This window comes from Nuphar pumila, chromosome 7 (genome assembly GCF_984573655.1).
Source record: "Nuphar pumila chromosome 7, dmNupPumi1.hap1.1, whole genome shotgun sequence".
Classification (NCBI taxonomy): domain Eukaryota; kingdom Viridiplantae; phylum Streptophyta; class Magnoliopsida; order Nymphaeales; family Nymphaeaceae; genus Nuphar; species Nuphar pumila.
In genome coordinates, this window is record NC_143255.1 from 48,244,373 (window position 1) to 48,263,302 (window position 18,930).

At 38.9% G+C, this 18,930-nt stretch overlaps 1 protein-coding gene across 3 annotated transcripts; it reads right to left on the reverse strand.

The window, feature by feature from the left end:
- Positions 1-11,896: 11,896 nt before the first annotated feature.
- Positions 11,897-18,551, reverse strand: LOC149832180 (uncharacterized). Of its 3 annotated transcripts, none has more exons than XR_016433326.1 (4): positions 18,314-18,551; positions 12,916-13,313; positions 12,753-12,821; positions 11,897-12,635 (listed from the first exon to the last, which is right to left on the reverse strand). XR_016433326.1 is itself a non-coding variant. In XM_090014349.1 (4 exons), the coding sequence occupies exons 1-4, from the start codon at positions 13,029-13,031 to the stop codon at positions 12,217-12,219; spliced, it is 303 nt and encodes a 100-aa protein (XP_089870475.1). In that variant the 5' UTR covers positions 13,032-18,551; the 3' UTR covers positions 11,897-12,216. The 3 variants fall into 3 exon arrangements, 2 of the variants coding, with proteins under 2 accessions (XP_089870475.1, XP_089870476.1); XM_090014349.1 differs by having other exon boundaries at positions 11,897-12,276; positions 12,578-12,635; positions 12,916-18,551; XM_090014350.1 differs by having other exon boundaries at positions 11,897-12,323; positions 12,578-12,635; positions 12,916-18,551.
- Between the last annotated feature and the right edge of the window lie 379 nt (positions 18,552-18,930).

Consider the following 18,930-nt stretch of genomic DNA (forward strand, 5'->3'; position numbering starts at 1 on the left):
AAGACTTGTGCAATAAAAGTTTTGAGATCAACAAATGCTTGATGACAATTTGGCAAAATATTATTAAAATATTTGGTGAAAGAGAGTGCTTGATGCCTGACTTGACATGTTTGTGGCTGCTTTCAACTCAAAGGTTGGGCCTTAATGAACCAGTGTAAAATTGGATTGAGGTGATTCGACCAGTGTAAAAATTGGATTTGAGAAGTTTGTCCAGTGTAAAAACTGGATTTTGAGTTGTTCGACCAATGTAAAAACTGGATTTTGGGTTGTTCGACCAGTGTGAAAACTGGATTTTGTTTGTTCGACCAGATAAAACTGGATTTGGGTTGTTTGACTAAATAAAATTGGATTTGGGTTGTTCAACCAGTGTAAAAATTGGATTTGGGTTGTTCGACCAGTGTAAAAACTGGATTTGAGAAGTTCGACCAATAAAAATTGGATTTGAGAAGTTCAACCAGTAAAAACTAGATTTGAGAAGTTTGACCAGTAAAAACTGGATTTGGGAAGTTCGACCAGTAAAACTAGATTTGAGAAGTTCGACCAGTATAGAAACTGGATTTGAGAAGTTCAATCAGTGTAGAAACTAGATTTGGGAAGTTCGACCAGTAAAAATTGGATTTAGAAAGTTTGACTAGTAAAAGTGGATTTCAGAAGTTTGACCAGTGTAGAAACTGGATTTAAGAAGTTCGACCAGTGTAGAGACTGAATTTGATAAGTTCGACCAGTGTAGAAACTGGATTTGAGAAGTTCGACTAGTAAAAACTGGATTTGAGAAGTTCCACCAGTAAAAACTAGATTTGGGAAGTTCAACCAGTAAAAACTGGATTTGGAGAAGTTCGACCAGTAAAAACTAGAATTCGGAAGTTCGACCAGTAAAAACTGGATTTAAGAAGTTCGACCAGTACAAACTGGATTTTGGGAAGTTCGACCAGTACAAACTGGATTTGAGAAGTTCGACCAGTAAAAACTGGATTTGAGAAGTTCGACCAGTAAAAAACTGGATTTGGAGAAGTTTGACCAGTAAAAACTGGATTTGGGAAGTTTGACCAGATAAAACTGGATTTGAGAAGTTTGACCAGTAAAAACTGGATTTGGGAAGTTCGACCAATAAAAACTGGATTTGGGAAGTTCGACCAGTAAAAACTGGATTTAGGAAGTTCGACTAGTAAAAGCTGGATTTGGGAAATTCGACTAGTACAAACTAGATTTATGAAGTTCGACCAGTAAAAACTGGACTTGAGAAGTGACCAGTACGAGTATTGTTTTTTGATAAAAGGACACGACTCAAAAGTCGAATTTGAAGAGACCAGTGCTCTTAAAATGTTTGATGGTTATGATGGGAAATTTTCAATTTCACCTTTATGATTGAACCGTCTTAAATGATTGTCGGGGTCTCAAGATGATCCCTTATCCTAAATGGGTATTGAATTAATGCAAAATGATGCAGATATGCAAATTAATGCAAATGGATGTATATCAATGCAAACGGATGCATATGCATGCAAATTGATGATGAGAGATTTGTTTGATCCTGTCTGCATACAGGACATTTTGAGATAAAGACAAAATTTTGAAAAATGCCCCCGTGTAACTAGGGAAGATGATTTTGATCATTATTGAAGAAAGCATATCAAAGAATTACAAAGGATAAGATATGCGCTTTAGGCATAAAACTTGTTCAGATGTCGAGCATTGATGGGATCCAACAACTCTACCCCATCTGCGTTGATGAGACGATATGAATTGTGTGACAAGGCTTTTTTGACCATGTAGGGACCTTCCCAATTTGATCACCATTTACCGTGCGTACGGTGCTTGAGATGAGTTGTTGATCTAAGCACTAGATCGTTAACTCAAAATCTTCTTTCAATGACTGATTTGGTGTATTGCCTAGCTATCCTATAGCGATAGGATTGAGCGTGCTCGATTGCCTTGAGTATTCTCTCATCGAGTAGATCAAGCTCTATCAACGGTTGTTACTGATACTAATTAAGTGGTAGCTCTAAAAGTGATGCGAACTTAAGATGGAGCTTCTGGACATACAGAGGTAATACTACTTCGGTTTCATAGACAAACTCTGATGGAGTAGCATTGGTTGAAGTTTGAATAGTGGTTCAATACGCCTAGAGTGCATTATAGATCTTCTCGTGCCAATCACGGTTCGTTTCCACGGTTCTCTCTAAGATGTGAATCAAGATTTTATTGGTGGCTTCTGCATAGCCATTCCCTTGAGGATTATAGGGAGTTGAAAAATGATGATGAATCCTGAACTTCGAACAGAAGATCTTCATTCTTTCGTTCTTGAAATGGATGTCATTGTCTGACACAATGTCATGTGGTATGCCGAAACAACAAAGGATATTCCTGTGGATGAATAAGAAAACATGTTGACCTTCTACTGTGCATAGGGTGACAACTTCCACCCATTTAGTGAAGTATTCTGCTGCTGCAAGAAAATACTTGTGGCCATTTGACTCAAAATGAGTAATTGGGCCCACAACATCGAAAGCCCACATAGAGAATGACCATGGAGATATGATGGATTGCAAATATGTTGTTGCCGCATGAATGGAAGGTGTGTGCATATGGCATTGGACACACTTATTCACAAAATGATAGCAGTCCTGTTGCATGGTTTTTCAATAGTATCCTGCTCAAATGATCTGCTTAACAAGGGTTTGGTAACCGGCATGGCCACCACAAATGTCTTCATGCGCCTCTTGCATAACTTTCTTGGCTTCATCTTCGTTCAAGCATCTAGAATATTCAGAACTGAATCCACGACAATAGAGAACATTAGCAAGGATAAAATATCGGGCAGACATGTATTGAATCAATTGTTGCACCCTCTTTGAAAGTTCTGGAGGAAATTTGCCAGTTTTAATGAAGTTTTTGATGTCTTGGTACCAGGGCTTCTTCTTTTGCTCAACCTGGTTTACTCACGTTGTTGGAAGGAAGGCAGGTTGATCAAGTCTGTCAATTTCAAAAGAACAACAAGATTCACCATTTTTTAAAGACATGATGGAGCCCAGGCTGGATAGGTTGTCGGCTATTTGATTGTATTCTCTCTTGATATGATAAAGTTGAAATTCTTCAAAGCTATCAACGAGAGCTAAAATGTTCTTTTGATAAGGAAGCAATTTCTGGTATTTCACTTGCCATTCGGCATTGACCTGGCTGATGACTAACAATGAGTGGCTAAAGGCATGCACTTTTCTGACGTTGAAGTCTTGTAGAATCTTTTGGTCTTATATTAGAGATTTATACTCAGCCATATTGTGAGTGCATTGAAAGTTGAGCTTAAGAGAAAAAGAGATCATTTTTTTCTCGGGCGTGATCAGTAAGATCTCAATCCCTATGCCAACAATATTCTTGGATACATCGAGGAATAGACTCCAAACTGGAGATTGATGAACATTGCAGATGCGTTCATCGGGAAAATCATCCTCGACTTTCACATCCTCGACTAAAAGAAAGTCCTCTAGCTGGTCGACAATGACCTCACCTTTGATCGACTTCTGAGAAACAAACTCTAAGTCATATTTCATCAACAACACTTGCCATTTAGCGATTCGTTCGTTGAGAAATGGCTGCTTGAGAATGTACTTGAGATGGGTAAGCTTTGATAAGATTTTGACTTCTGATGCTAGCAGGTAATGTCTTAACTTCGGGCACATCCAAACCAGCGCTAGACATGTTTTCTCTATCGAAGAATACTTCTTCGCATAATCGATGAATGTCTTGCTCACGTAGTAGATGACATGCTCTATCAAGCTGCCTTCTTCGCACTGCACCAAGAATCCGCCACAAGCGGCCTGGTTGACTGAGATATATAAGAAAAGAGGCTTTCTTAATTCTGGTGGCTTCAGAATGGGTGGATTTAGCAAGTACTTCTTGATGCGCTCGAACAATTGCTGACACTCTTGTCCCCATTCGAACTTCACTCCTTTTCTAAACAAATGATTGAAAGGTTCGCATCTTATGGCCAAATTGGATATGAATCTACAAATTGATTGGATGTGTCCTTGAAGACTGCGCAGTTCTTTCAAGTTGGTCAGAGGCGGCATATCGATGATAGCCTTTGCCTTGGCGGGATCCATTTTTATCCCTCTTTTGCTGACTAAGAAGCCGAGCAACTTGCCTAACTCTACTCCAAAAACACATTTCTACAGATTTAACCTTAGCTTGTAGAGAATAAGTTGCTTGAAGACTTGATCGAGAGCTTCGATGTGATCTTCTTCTTCCTTGGACTTCATGAGGATGTCATTGACATAGGCATCTATGATTTTATACATTTGATCATGAAAAATAGCAGTCATCATACGCTGATAGGTTGCCTCAGCATTCTTGAGCCCAAATGGCATGACTGTATAACTAAAAGTGCCTCAAGGTGTGGTGAAGGATGTCATGGACTGGTCACAAGCGGCCAGCTTGATCTGATTATACCCAGAGTATTCATCCATGAAGGAGAACATGGCATGCCATGCCGTGCTGTCGACCAAGAGGTCGATGTTTGGAAGCGGATAGTCGTTCTTTAGAGTGGCTTTATTGAGATTGCGGAGGTCTATACAAATTTGAACCTTGCCATTCTCCTTGGGAACTATGACGATATTGGCTAACCAATCCGGATAGTCAATGGTTTGAATGAAACTTGTTTTGAGTAGATCTTCAAGTCCCTCTTTGACTTGTTGCTCGATTTTGGGATCCATTTTTCTTAGAATTTGCTTGACCACCTTGGCACTAGGCTTTAAGATGAGGCGATGTTCGACTAGCTTGGGATCCAGTCCCGGTATGTCCTCATAAGTCCATGTGAACACTTGATGCTTCTTGAAGAAGTCGATGAGCCTTTCCTTCTCATATGCTCTCAGCCTTGTGCTAATCTTAAGAATCTTTAGATTGTCCTCTGAACCAATGTTGATATCTTCGATCGAATCTTGAACTAAGGACGATGACTCCTCTTGCTTCTAAATCGATGTGAATTCTAGTAGATTTTGGAGAGACAAGTCAAACTCTGCAGGCTTCTCTGACTGCTTCATTTCTTTACTGTCCACTACTCTTGCTTTGATTCGATGGATCCTTACCGGCTTCGAAAAGGCATTCATATTGATGATGAGCTTTTTGATTGATTGAGAAGACATTCTGAAAGTTCTGAAAAGAAATCGTATTTAGGGAAAAGTGCTCGTCATGAGACAAATCGCATATTTGGAAGATAATTTGCAAAAGGAGGACAATAAAGACAACATCCAGTCATATGGGAAAATTTGATGACTTTATTGAATACTTGAATAATCAGATGACAATGCAATAAGGGAAGGAAATGGGACATCGTCCCTACAAAATGAAGAAAACAAAGGAAGAAAATGAATAAAAAAGAATGACAGAGTAGAATGAGAGAGCTATCAATTTGCTGACGAGCTAGCCGACTTAGTCTCATCCTTATCTTCCATCAGAAGGTTCTGATTGATGCAGTCCTGGATAATATTCTTGAGAACGAAGCAATTCTTAGTATCATGCCCCACTATCTGATGGAACTTGTAGGACTGGTCTTTTATTTTGCCCATGACAACAGGAGGATCTGCCATTCTAGAAAACTTGACCATCTTTTGCCAACATATACTCAAGAATGGTCTCGAGTGATTGGTCTAGGGGAGTAAACTTGCGGTCATAGCCCCATCCTTTTCATTTTGGCCTACCCTGTGGCCTCGATTCCTACTGGATGGTTGGCTTGCCTTTGAATGTTTTGTTCTTCTGCTAATTTTTGACAAGGTTAGAACTATCTGGCTTACTCTTGCGACAATTCCTGTGGTTGCCTGACTCCACAGAGTAGGTAAAGTGAGTTTTCTTCTTTGAGTCCTGCTAATTATTGCTTTTAACAAGGGTCAGGCTCTCGTAGACCCCACTGTCCATGCCCATTTCGAGCCATTCGGCTCGCTCTATTAGCTCAATGAATGATTTTGAAGGTGATGTTGAGATAAGACTCCTCAGTGGATGTGAGAAGTTAATCAGAATGATTTAGAGTGTGTGCTCCTCTGAGATTTGGTTCCGCATTTTGTTGCAGGTGCCTCTCCACCTGCGAATGAAGTCGTGGGCTTTTTTATTATCTCTCTGCTTCAGATTACAGAGATGGTTCAATGTTGGCAATGCTTCTATGTTGAATAGAAAGAGCTCGATAAAAAGATTGACACCTTATCAAACTCTTTCAACTCGATGGGGTTGATATGCTCAGAGTACCACTTGGCTGCAGTACCCTCCAAGCTACAAGAGAAACACCTGAATAGAGCCCAATTATCCCTCTTAAATTGGTTGCACTCTGCGAAGAACATGGCCAAGTGGGCCTTGGGGTCGGTAGAGCCATCGAACTTGATAAACTTCTTGGAGAGATCTTCTAGATTGCCATCCCCTTTCAGGCCATCATAAAAATCCTCGTTGGTATAGACCGTTTTGCCCTTGTCGCAGGCCTACGGGTTCTTGACCATCCTGCTCATTTCTTTTAGCTGGGCTTATACCGGATCTTCTACTGAGTGGTCCTTGAGCTTATTGACTGATTCATGTTCGGGGGTTGATCTTTGGAATGCTTGGGATGCAAGGATGAAGGTTTCCTGCTCTTCTTCAGTATCATCAGTCGAGTCCGCTTCCTTGAAAGAGTCTTTATATCGAACCTTTTTCTTGGAAATTTTCAGATGCTTCCGCAGAGTCTGGCCCTTGGCCTTCTTCTTGAGAATCTTTTCAGAATTGGCTCTGGCATGCTCGCTCATCATCATACTCATCATCTTCTGGAATAATGAGTACATTTGGGGGTCGATCTCATCGTTGGTCTGCTGACCTTGGGCACTGGCAGATAGTAGAGATTTCATTTCTTCTTTGGATGCGGTCGAGAAACTGATATGCTGGACTGACATAGTCTTCTTCCCGAACCTTGTCTGAACCATATAAACTCGTGAGAGCTCTCTGCAGAAAAGATGGGAAAGTTAGTTGGAGGTGATTTTGATCAGGTCGACCATTTGAAGGATATCCCATTACTAGAAATCGGGTCGTCACAGGAGGTGCGACAATTGCATTACTACTCATGGAAGGAGTGAGTAACTAAGATATGACTTGATACCTAGGCGAGGTCGTTGATGCTCATAAAGAAACTTTAGAAGAAAATATTGGTCTAACAATTTGAAGAACATCTCATTACCAGGGATCGAGTCATCGTAGGATTTGCGACAATTGTGTTGTTTCCCTTGTGAAAGGAGCGAACAACTCATAGATGCCTTGTTACTTAGGCGAGGTCATCAATCACAAATATGACACAAATTATCAAAATGAAGACTTTATTGATTTTATTGAATATATAATGAACAAAGGGAAGGCAGACATACAATTTTCCACCATTCAACATAATCATGTGACACACGTGGACCGGGAAAAATAGACAAGTAAACAAAAGAGACCCAACTGTACTGGCAGAATGGTATGCTCCAAACCATTGAGCGGACTTTAGACTGAACTCTGATATGATGCCGAATAGAAGGCGCGCTTCGATGCGTCTCTGCCTCTGCGAAAACTGACGAACACATCTCTTGGGCTGATAGTACACATAGAAGAAAGGTCCTAGCAGGATGAATTGCTTGCCACAAGTATAGGCGTATCGAGGGGGCGACTCTTGTTGATCAAAGTAGTCCCACATGATATTTTCTTCACAAAGTTCTTTAATCAAGACAAAGTACTGAGGAGTGGCTAATGGTTTTATGTCGTTGAATATGAAGGAACTAGCTCGGGCTGACACGTGCTTGAAGAACCAAGACTGCAACGCATAAACACACCCTTCCACTAGAACTGAGTATTTGAGTGTGAAACAGATCAATCCATGATACAGGAAGGCTAAGGCGGCCATGGCAATGGAAAGGCGACTGGTCTGATGGCTTCCCCATCTGTGCAAAAGTTGAATTGTCCTGAGGTCTATATAGTTCTGTCCATCCTGGAAGAAGGCTAGTCCTACTGTGCACAAGACCATCACATGTTGAATCCTTTCTCGGTGAGCTTGGGATAAGGAATCGACATCTTCAGGTGCGCCGTGGAAGCGGTACAACTCAAACAGATCAACATGTTGACTGTTGTAGAGCTCGATCAGGAGCCAAGACCGGCGTCCTGTCAGTCTGACTAAGGCATCTCGAGGATCAAGTCTTTTGACATTAACAAGGAACTACTGCTCTAATGGATCTTCTGGCTGCCCAGCTGGCTCAGGCAGACCCATAATCTCTGAAAACTCGTCCAGTATGAGAGTCATCTCTCCCCATAGAAACCAGAAGGTCGAAGTGCACGGGTTACACCACTCTGCTAGTGCTTGAATCAGGTTGACATTGATGTTTTGCTTTCCCACTGTCACTGCTAGCTCAAGTCCGCAGTCACTCAAATGGTTCGAAAACATATGCGAGAAGGTATAAAATCAAGAATAGTACCATCGAGGAAGAAAGGGTCTGGTATTCAGGATACGATGATCGGGGAGACCTTGTCGCACCTCGTAGGAGATGTGGCCCTTAAGAAAGACTGAATCGAGACGACTGGGTGCAATCTAGACAGACTGGAAGGATGTAAGGAAGACATTAGGGCAAGTCTTAGGAAAAAACACATAAATTTTTTAAAATGATGCAGATAGGATCAAAATAAGGCTGAAAGTTCGAGATCCAGCAAAAATGCAGAAAAAAAAAAAATCGCCTGGACCTTTTGAGGAAAATAGAGGTTTTAAAAAAATCATCTAGGGTTTTGATAAATCGTTGAAAATATTATAAAAAAAGAAATAAAAAGGAAAATAAAAGAAATTTAAAGGAAAAAACATTCAAACACATCCTGCACAAACAATTATGCACATACAACATTCCCTAAGAAGCTGACTCTAAATACACAAGGTTTGAAATAGTTGTAAGACCCAAATCCTAACTCTAAGCTCAAATCATCTGTGTCCAATCATGCTATGTCGATATACTTGAGCCGAAACCCAAAGTACGTGGCATAAAAGTTCTTTCTCCGGTTTTAGGCTCATGTTTTTCAATATCCTTGAGCACTTGCCGATATACTTTAGACTATGTCCCTTGGTATGTGGCAGGGGGGGGGGGGGGGGGGTCAACCCAAATAGGTGGGCCAATTGTGAGGCTTTGTCCCGAACTATGGTTCTGAAAGAAAGCCCAGCAACGTGGTGGCCAGGTAAAAATAGGTGAAGTTATTTTTTAAAAAAATGCTCAACATGAAAGAAATTAGAAGGCTTTAAGGATCTAAAGAAGGAGAATTTTGAAAATTTTAAAGAAGTAAACAATGTTTTCACACAAATCCTAGATTGAGAAGGATTGTATGAGACCTAAGTTTAAGTGAGCATGAATAATGCTTTCTCAGTCGGTCCTATCAAACCATGCCTAGGTCTACATGCTTTCATGTCAACTAAGTTTGAATCTAGGCTCCTAGGTTCACATGAAATAGAGCTGACATTCAGAGAACACAATTTTGACAATTAGACTAGAGCAAAGTACATGATTGATCAGACGAAGACAGGTCCCATCACAATCTCCAAATCTGTTATCGTTGCAAAAATTTTGTGTTTGATTTTGCAAGTCAAACTGACCAAGTTTTGAAAAGATTTTGAAAATAACTCACCTCCATTTTAAAATGTGGGATTATAATGCAAAATAAGACTTGCCTGTCGGTACGAGGTTCAACTGTTCCTGGTGCCATAACCAAGAGTAATTAAACCAAGGATCAATCATGTGCTATGCTTTGCTCAATTTGTCTAAATCATGTTCTATATCCTAAATGCACATAGAATCAGGCATGTGCCATGAACTTAGAAAGAATACAGGTTTGAAAACATGATGCTTGCTTCGATGTTTTTTAAAATGCTTGGAAAAAATAGTATTTGGAAATTTGTGTGCTAGAGAAGATTTTGAAGAAAAGAAAATCTTGGAAATCATGAGCCAGAGTTGGAGTATTGAAAGTACTTAAAATTTGAAGGTTTTGAGAAATTGATTTTGATAAAAAGACACAGAATATGATTATGGCTAGCCTATATGATGCATGAAATGAGGTTTTCAAAAATCATACTTAGAAAATGCAGTTCAAAAAATTCTTGCGAAATCCCTTCGCTTCAGAAATGGAACTTGCATAAAATCAAAAGGGATTTTATGTGCCTTATAGAACTCGATAGAGAAAATCCTCCATATAACCTGACCATGGCTACAATTATGTTTTGGAATTGGTTCCATCGACTCCCATTAGGAGGGTTTTCGAAGAATATTTGAGAAAACATTGGAAGATGTAATATGATCTTCACAGACAACCTAAAAGTGTAGGCCGACTGCAACTTAAGGAAGAGTGATAAATTTGGGTATCTTTCATACCCTGACTATGGTCACAGATATGATGCCAATCGAGTTTATTAAGCCCCAAGAAGAAGGTGCACATGTCATTCATGTCGACCATAATGAATTTGCAATTTATGTGCATGGAATGACAAGCAATAGCAGGATATAGTAGAATTCAAACTATATGTGAATGCAACCTATGCTAAGCAGAAAATAAATTCTTATTCCAATATCAAAATTACAACATTACATGATTGAAATAAAGAAAGAAATGAAAATTACATTCTCATTTGCAAAAAGAATAAACTTGTCAAGGAAATGTAGAATTTTTTAGGTTTATCCGACAATATCTAGAAATTAAAGGACATTTCCCAGAATTGAGCCCTTTCAAAGCTTCCATGAATGAAAATTTAAGAAATAAAGTATTGAATGCATGTATGAATGAAAAAAGTATGAAAATAGACTTTATTTGAAAGATTGAATTTCGAAATTAGGGCAAAATGACTAAAATACCTCTGAAAACAAGACTATGGCCTTGAAATCAAGGTTTTTTAAAATAAATTTGAGATATCTCTAATTTGGGCATTCAAAAATTGATAAAATCGATTATGAAGGTGATTGACATGTTTGAGAATATGTTTGAAGTATTGAAGTATTAAAATATTGCCCAAAATTAGAAATATTAAGGGAAAATAATGATTTTACCCCTGCTTTAAGGTTTTCAAAGAACTAATGCATGAATGAGATGCAAAACGATTATGAAAAAATCTAAGATTTGTTTTTAAGACTCATAATAGCCTTTGGAATATCCTAGAATTGAAAAATCAGGAATACTTTTAAGAAAATCTAGGAAAATAAGATATTTTTGCAAAATAATTGGATTTTTTATAAAAATAAAAAAAGGGAAGAATAAATTTTAGAATTTTGACCAAAAAAGATTCAAAAAGAGCTTAAATCGAGCTTAGATTAAGGCTAAAGATCCTAGACATCCCTAGGAATCAGATGGAATTGATAGAGTTGAAAAACAATTTATAAAAATAGATTTATGATTAAAACATTGAAAATAAAAGGCTTATAAAAACAGGAAACAAGATTTTTAGACAGGCTTTGGTTGGCAGAGTGCATGCTAAACAAGTTCTAAGAGTGGTTTATCATATGGTTTCAAAAGATGGACTTAGATTCCCCTCACTCTACCTCGATTGGGAAACATATTGATTGCATTGTTAGTTATGCTTTCATTATCAAAATATGTCTTAGTCAACTCCTTTTCCAACAAGGCCATTTTACATGTTTTAACAAGTTTATTATGGATTTTTGCCTTAAATATCAAATTGGATCCAAATACATAACATAAAAAAAAGTTTAAAATCTAAAAATCTCGGATTGGATCTAAAAACTAAAAAATGTTTTGACAGATTACAACAAAAACATTATTTTAGTTTATTATGCACTATTTGGGACTACAAGTCTTAACTTTGATGCAGAATCCCTTTGTAACTGAATAACATAAATTTATCAAGAAAAATGTACAAATTTCATATTGAATTCACAATTGTTGTGCAACCATGCCAGAAATAATAAAAAAAAAACTTGTATTACAATGGTACCCAAACTCTGCAGTTTTGAAAGTATAATGTCTATTGCACTAAATATCTCACTAACACTTCCAATTATCATAATGATTCTATCTGTTCTTGAAAAATATTCATTGTTATGGGACAACTGAACACGAGTTCCAGATTGTAAAGCCAACTGGAAGATTGTTGAACCACCTTTGCCAATGACAAATCCAGTTGTTGCATTTGACACAAACGATATAATTTCACGGGCATCCACCGTTTTTGTGTTTCGCAGCCTTGCAGTAAGTTGAATGATGTGCTCCTCAAAAAATCAAAGTCCTGTTCTGGAGCTTCAAGCAATATCCCATCACCCTGTCCATCGACTAGAATGGCACCCACATCACTTCAAGCACCAATGACTAGATCATCTCTACAGAAACAAAAATTTAGCCAAAAAGGATAAAACATTTTGAATGCCTGAAATGGATAAACTCCATGGGATTCAGAGGCCACCAACCTGTAAATTCCTGCTGGGAATTGTAGATGGTGAATTACAGGAAAATGCATTATAATATTGAATTCTTTATTAGTTTGACATATCAATGAACATTCATCTCAATTATGCAAAAACATCATTATTCACAAAATACTTTTACAAAGACACTGAATCATTAAAATTCTCACCCCTAACTCCGTTAGTTTCCTCAGCGAGTTTCCCTGAAAGCTCAAACGACGGCTTTTGCTGCATTTCAAAAAACTAACCGGTAAGATGTATAATAAGATGTTCATATCATTAATCAATACAAGATGCCTTCAGCAAAAAACCTGAATTTATATTAAATTCACAATCCAACAATACCTTTGTTTGGCCTCTAAAGCCTCCTCAGCATCCTTCATCCTAGTTACTGAATCATGGTCACCATCCTTGCTAAAATAAGCAACATGTGTGAACATCAGAAAAATTACAATAAGTGGATGCTTTGTCTAGAGAATATAGTGTTGGTGTATGGAATATTATCCACCTTATAGTGGGAACAAAAAGGGTATTTGTAACACCAAAAAGGGCATTCATCTCTAAACTCATAATCCAGCCTTGCTTTTCAGATGTTGCTTGAAATCCATAATGTCGCCTTCCCATCTTGTCACAGTCTGGTTTTGGCAAACCCAAATTTCCTCAGCCACCTGATTGATAAGCCTGAAGTCATGGCTGAGTACCTCTAACAAAGATTCAGCCTTTTTTCTCCAATCTTAATCTCGCCTCATCACTGTTTATGACAGCCTCAAGGGCAGACATATGTGAAGCTTCAATTTCCCAGCTGAGGTGATAGATAACCATTCAGGAATTGGAAGCTCCCTGCAGCCTATTGCTGTAAGAAGGGTGGACTTCCCACAGCCATTCAACCCAAGCAAACCATAGCCCCTAGAAACAAAATGACAATAGAATCTCCATCAAAAGAACCTCCAGGGTTGATGAAAGAGAATTGATGCAAAGGCTAAATAGGACGTTATCTGCCATAGTTGAGCTCATAATCTACAATCAGATCATGACCATGGAAAGTAACTGATAATGACTCAATCTACAACAATAGGTAAACCAAAAGTCAGGCAACAAGAAATGCAAGAACTATAGGTTCGATTCAGAGTCGGAACACAATCCATATAATGTATTTCTATGGATAATTACCTCAGATCTGAAAAACATTTTAGATTGACCAAAATATACAAGAGTTGAAAATTTACAAGAAACATGGGTCTTCAACCATGGTCTTGATCTAGAGTAGTAAGGAATAAATAGAACATCATGAGTTGTAACCAATCAATCAAACTTAGCCATAAAAGCATCCATAAAAAGGACATTATCAAAAGGCTGCCTGCTATATTAAGATTTTCTGCCAATGCCATGCTTGTAACTTGATAACACAGAAGGCAGCCTTATGATGTCCCCCTCATTAACACATGCTAACTATGAAGATCAGTGACAAAAAACATACATAGGAAAATGGTGTGACACAGTGACATCATCAAACGAGCTTGATGCTTCAAGTGACCAGACCATAAGGCCATGAGCATGTAAACATAGATAAAATGCTCAAAGTCTCATTCCCTATCTAACAGAAACTGCTTGAAAAAATAAATCATTTAAAACAACAATTTCGATAGATTCCTAACTAGCCTGACCTCCACTCCTGATGGAGGGGTTAAAAATCAAAGGAAGAAAGGTAGTTATATTTTGCTAGGCCAAGATAACTTTCTTAGGATTCAAGTATATAACAAGAAAAGAAACGAAAGACTGACTAATTATTCCTTCATTAAAAACACTAGATCTCTCTCTCTCTCTCTCATGCATTACATTCTTAGAAGCACATGCATAACCCTAATCGAAACTAAACCATTAATGATATTATACACAAAAAGATTTTCATATTCTTAAATTCTCATAAAGCAAACAAAATTCACACCAAACTGCCAAGATTTCAATTTTAACTGTTATCATATTTTGTAGCATCAAGTTGATGACATTTTGATGGAACAATGAAATAAACAAATGAGCCCCATAAAGAAAGAATGAAAGGGTTATTGTTAATACCTTAAAACCTCAACTTCTCATGCAGAGCAGGCCCAGGCATCACAGACCCAACAACACGCAGACATTGTTTTGGGTCCGGACCTGAGACCCGAATCCAAACTGAAACCCTTTAAATAAGCTGCCTAGGGTTTCGTAAGAAGGCGGAGAATATTCAATATTAGCAGCAGCCGTATTTGTTTTTTTTTCAGCAGTTTTCCCCTTTGCCTATTACTTGTTTTCCCATTCTTGGTTTGATGTCATTTCCTTCCTGCAGATTTTCCCTTTACATTTATTCTTTTTGTCATTACGTCTTTGTTGTTTCTGTTTTCCCCTTTTTGTTATTGCCTTCAGTTGTCAATTCATTAGTTAATGAAATAAAGCATAAAGCAGTCAGTGTATCCCACAAAGACTTTTCATTTCATATTAACTGTGTATCCCACGACTGGAGAAGTCGTGTTTCTGTGTCATTACTTGTTGCCGTCGGTGCCTTGAAGACACAGCCTACGACAACACTCGTTAGCAGCACAGTGCTCGGTTCCTCCTTTGCACCAACGACCGTTCAACCTTAATCCCCTCTCTCGCTGCATCAAAATGGTATAAGAGCACCGGGTATCCTCTGTCGCCAGCAGCATGCCGCCAAATGTGAGGAATGATCCGGTAACCGAAAAAGAGCGAGAGGGCGCCGGTAGGGAAGATCAAATGTCGTGTATGATGGAGATGATGACCCGAATGGACGAAGATCTGCTGCGTATCAGTCGAGACGTCGCCGGCTTGTCGAAGCGGATGGATGAGATTGAGGCACAGTTGAGAGCACCGGAGTCCAAGGTAGACGCACATGAGGTGCGATTGAACCAGTTAGGCTCGCGCACGAACAACTCCGATGGTGTTGCGGTCATCGATCCAGCCTCGTCAACACTCCAGTTCGCAGCACGTCGGGAAGACGTTGGGACTCTGCACAGGGATGTAGGAGGCAGCAGTGTTCATCCAGTAGCAATGATTGGATTCTCAACAATAGAACCTGAAATACCGACTGCCTTGTTTCTCAAGGAAGCTGCCTATGGTTCTGCTGAACATACATATCACGAACTGTCAAAATATCACAGCTTCAAGACTTGGTATGAAGGGACTTTGTCTCTTGAACTCTCAAATAACCATCCTAATCAGCGAATTATACATCGAAAAGTTGCATGGATTTTTGGAAAATGGGTTTTAGAGATCAAAGGCGGCTTAAGGAAACCAGTGTGGTATGCTTTGATTATCTTGCTCTAGGATAACGATCTAGCAGTTAAACTTGCAACAATTTGGCCGTTGTATTCTCTTATTGATGATGAAAACTGTTACGAACTAGCTCCTTCTGATTGTTTCCCAATGTGTTGGAGTCTGTGTTTCAAGTTGTTTGGAGCGGTGCAGATGTTTGAATCGAAGGTGGTAGTTTCAAACTTGATATCTTTGATCGTTGAACATCTTGGTGATAGAATCATTCCATTTGCAAATGAGCTGGCTAAGTTTTTTCATAAGTTATGGGGTGAATCAGCTGATGAATTTTTTTTTTCTGGAGGACAGTATGCAACTATGGGGAGCCACAGTGATTCAAGCAACTTCAATGGCACTGCAGCTACTAGATCTCTTTACATACCTTATGGCGATTATGGGAAGGAGTTTTGATCACTTACAAGTTGCAACGAATATCACTGAGTGCTACATTATCTTAGGCGGAATGTACTTTTTAAATGTTCAGGCCCAAAACCTGGCCAAACTTTTAGATGGAATTGTGAACAGTGTGGTGACAACAAGTCGTCGGAGCTGATTTCTTCCCAACCCGGGGAGAATGATGCAGAGCAGGCCCAGGCATCACAGACCCAACAACACGCAGACATTGTTTTGGGTCCGGACCCGAGACCCGAATCCAAACTGAAGCCCTTTAAATAAGCTGCCTAGGGTTTCGTAAGAAGGAGGAGAATATTCAATATTAGCAGCAGCCGTATTTGCTTTTTTTCAGCAGTTTTCCCCTTTGCCTATTACTTGTTTTCCTCTTCTGGGTTTGACGTCATTTCCTTCCTGCAGATTTTCCCTTTACATTTATTCTTTTTGTCATTACGTCTTTGTTGTTTCTGTTTTCCCCTTTTTGTTATTGCCTTCAGTTGTCAATTCATTAGTTAATGAAATAAAGCATAAAGCAGTCAGTGTATCCCACAAAGACTTTTCATTTCATATTAACTGTGTATCCCACGACTGGAGAAGTCGTGTTTCTGTGTCATTACTTGTTGCCGTCGGTGCCTTGAAGACACAGCCTACGACAACACTCGTTAGCAGCACAGTGCTCGGTTCCTCCTTTGCACCAACGACCGTTCAACCTTAATCCCCTCTCTCGCTGCATCAACTTCCAAGGCAAAAAATCAACTTGTTTACGCTTAATACCAAACTAAAGATTATAGTGTATACTTTATGTGCAGATGCATATGAAGTCAAAAGAAATTACTATCAATGAACACATGATAGGTCCTCTGTCAGTAAAACCACAGACGGCAAACAAAGGAAAGAGAAAAACAAAAGGCACACTACAATTAAATTCTTCTCTTGAAAGGGATTCATGCAGTAAGAGCAGAAGAATAACTACTCATTGCAAAAGCTGAGAAGGCACTAATGAAGCTAAGCCAATCTCTGAACTTACCCATTTTTACCGGCTTGTCATAGCTCCCTGCTCATGTGAGTGTGCATTTCTTTATCATATTTAGTTGATGATATGCTTCACTCATATCAACTTACCCTAATATTCTTATATAGGAAAATAACATACTTTGCCAGAAAAATAAAGCATAGCAGCATATCGATTTAGGTTGCTATCCTATTGATGAATTGTGCCATGACAATGTTTTGTTGTTTCTGCTCCTTACATACATTCTGACTAGCAGTAGACAAGAGAATAGAGATGAAGACAAAAGAAAGGTTGGGTTAATGAAATAAAGAGAAAGAATGATAAAATCTAAAATGGAAATTAGATCATTGACTGCACATCACCAATCACAAGCCAATACCTCATGAGAAATTAGATAAAAAGAAACTGTTGCAGTGCCACTCATGCTAAATAACACAATGCTGTAGATAGAGGGAATTCGCAGTGTAGGAAATATATCTTCAAACATAAAATTTTCTACAAGATGAATCCAGTAAAACTCCATAAATTTTTAAAAAATATTTACCAGTATCAATGAAACCAATGAGTCAACCGGAATGAAAAATGGTTATCTCCAAAAACCATAAAATAAATTAACATGTTTATTATCCCCAAAACAAGCAATGATTGAAGAAATCAACCAGAATGAAAAATGGGCAACTTTTTATAAACTAATAACCATTGAAATAGATCAAACATCAAGATGGTAATCTCCCAAATCTAAGAGAAACCAAGTAAATAGATGAAACTAGAAGAGAACTATATCTAAGAACTTATTGAAATAAGCAGTATGATATCTCTAAAACAGAACATAGCTATCTCTAAAACTAACAGGAAACAAATTTAACGAAATGAAAGATGGGTGTCTCTAGAAACTAACCGAAAGCAAGGAAATCTACCGAAACAGAAGATGGGTATCTCTAAAACTAGCAAAAGTACAACAAAAAATGACAAAACAATAAGATGGGCAACTGAGAACTAGAATAAACAAAACAAATGGATCAAACAGAACATGAGCATCTCTAAAAACAACCAGAAAACAATAAAATCTATTGAAACAGAAGACTGGTATCTCCAAAAACACCAACACTAAACACCCGTTGCACGTCTACACATTGATTAATCAAAGAGCAAAAATCAGATAGAACCGAGCTGCGTTGGAGATCGGATCCACTTTTACCACCGGGCGGATCATTCTCTGCGAATTCCTTCTCTAGGGCTCGATAAATGATATCTGCGAAGCTGTCCTCTTTCGTTGTGGCGTTTCTCCCGGCGTCCGGCTGATCCTCGACGGCGAAAGAGCGACGGATGGAGGCAGACGTGGAAGAGAAGGAAAGTAGGAGGAGGTGGAAGACGAGGAGAAAGGAGAGGGAAACAGAGGCAGATCACCGGGGGATTGCGGAGGGCGACGGGGCTCAAAGAGGCACGCCCGTCGAGACAAAATGAACGTTCCCCTCGTTCCTGTAACTTTTGTAACAGGGGGGAGGGTGGAACGAAAATATCAAGTGTATAAGGACGCGGCGGACGCACGGAACGCCGTCCGCCGCGTCCAACGTTTGTTGGAAATCACCGTTCCCAGCGAGATTTTTGCCTGAATTACGCTGGGAACGTTGCATCAAACATACCCTAAGTGTGCAATTTTTATCGTTTTTCAACGGAGACAAAGGAATGGAGTGTGTAAGGAACCCTCTCTCTTTTTTGGGAAAACCTTTTTCTCTTCAATCAGATGAGCAAAACCCAAAAAAGTTATGACCGTGGTATTTTGGGTAATTTTGTGATACTGACCTACTTTTTATC

Coding starts and splice junctions, on each gene's coding strand:
- LOC149832180 (XM_090014349.1), bottom strand. CDS start 13,031: ATGGGAAGGCGACATTATGGATTTCAAGCAACATCTGAAAAGCAAGGC. Junction 12,822..12,915: donor CTTTTTGTTCCCACTATAAG/GTGGATAATATT, acceptor TGCTTATTTTAG/CAAGGATGGTGACCATGATT. Junction 12,636..12,752: donor GCTTTAGAGGCCAAACAAAG/GTATTGTTGGAT, acceptor TTTGAAATGCAG/CAAAAGCCGTCGTTTGAGCT.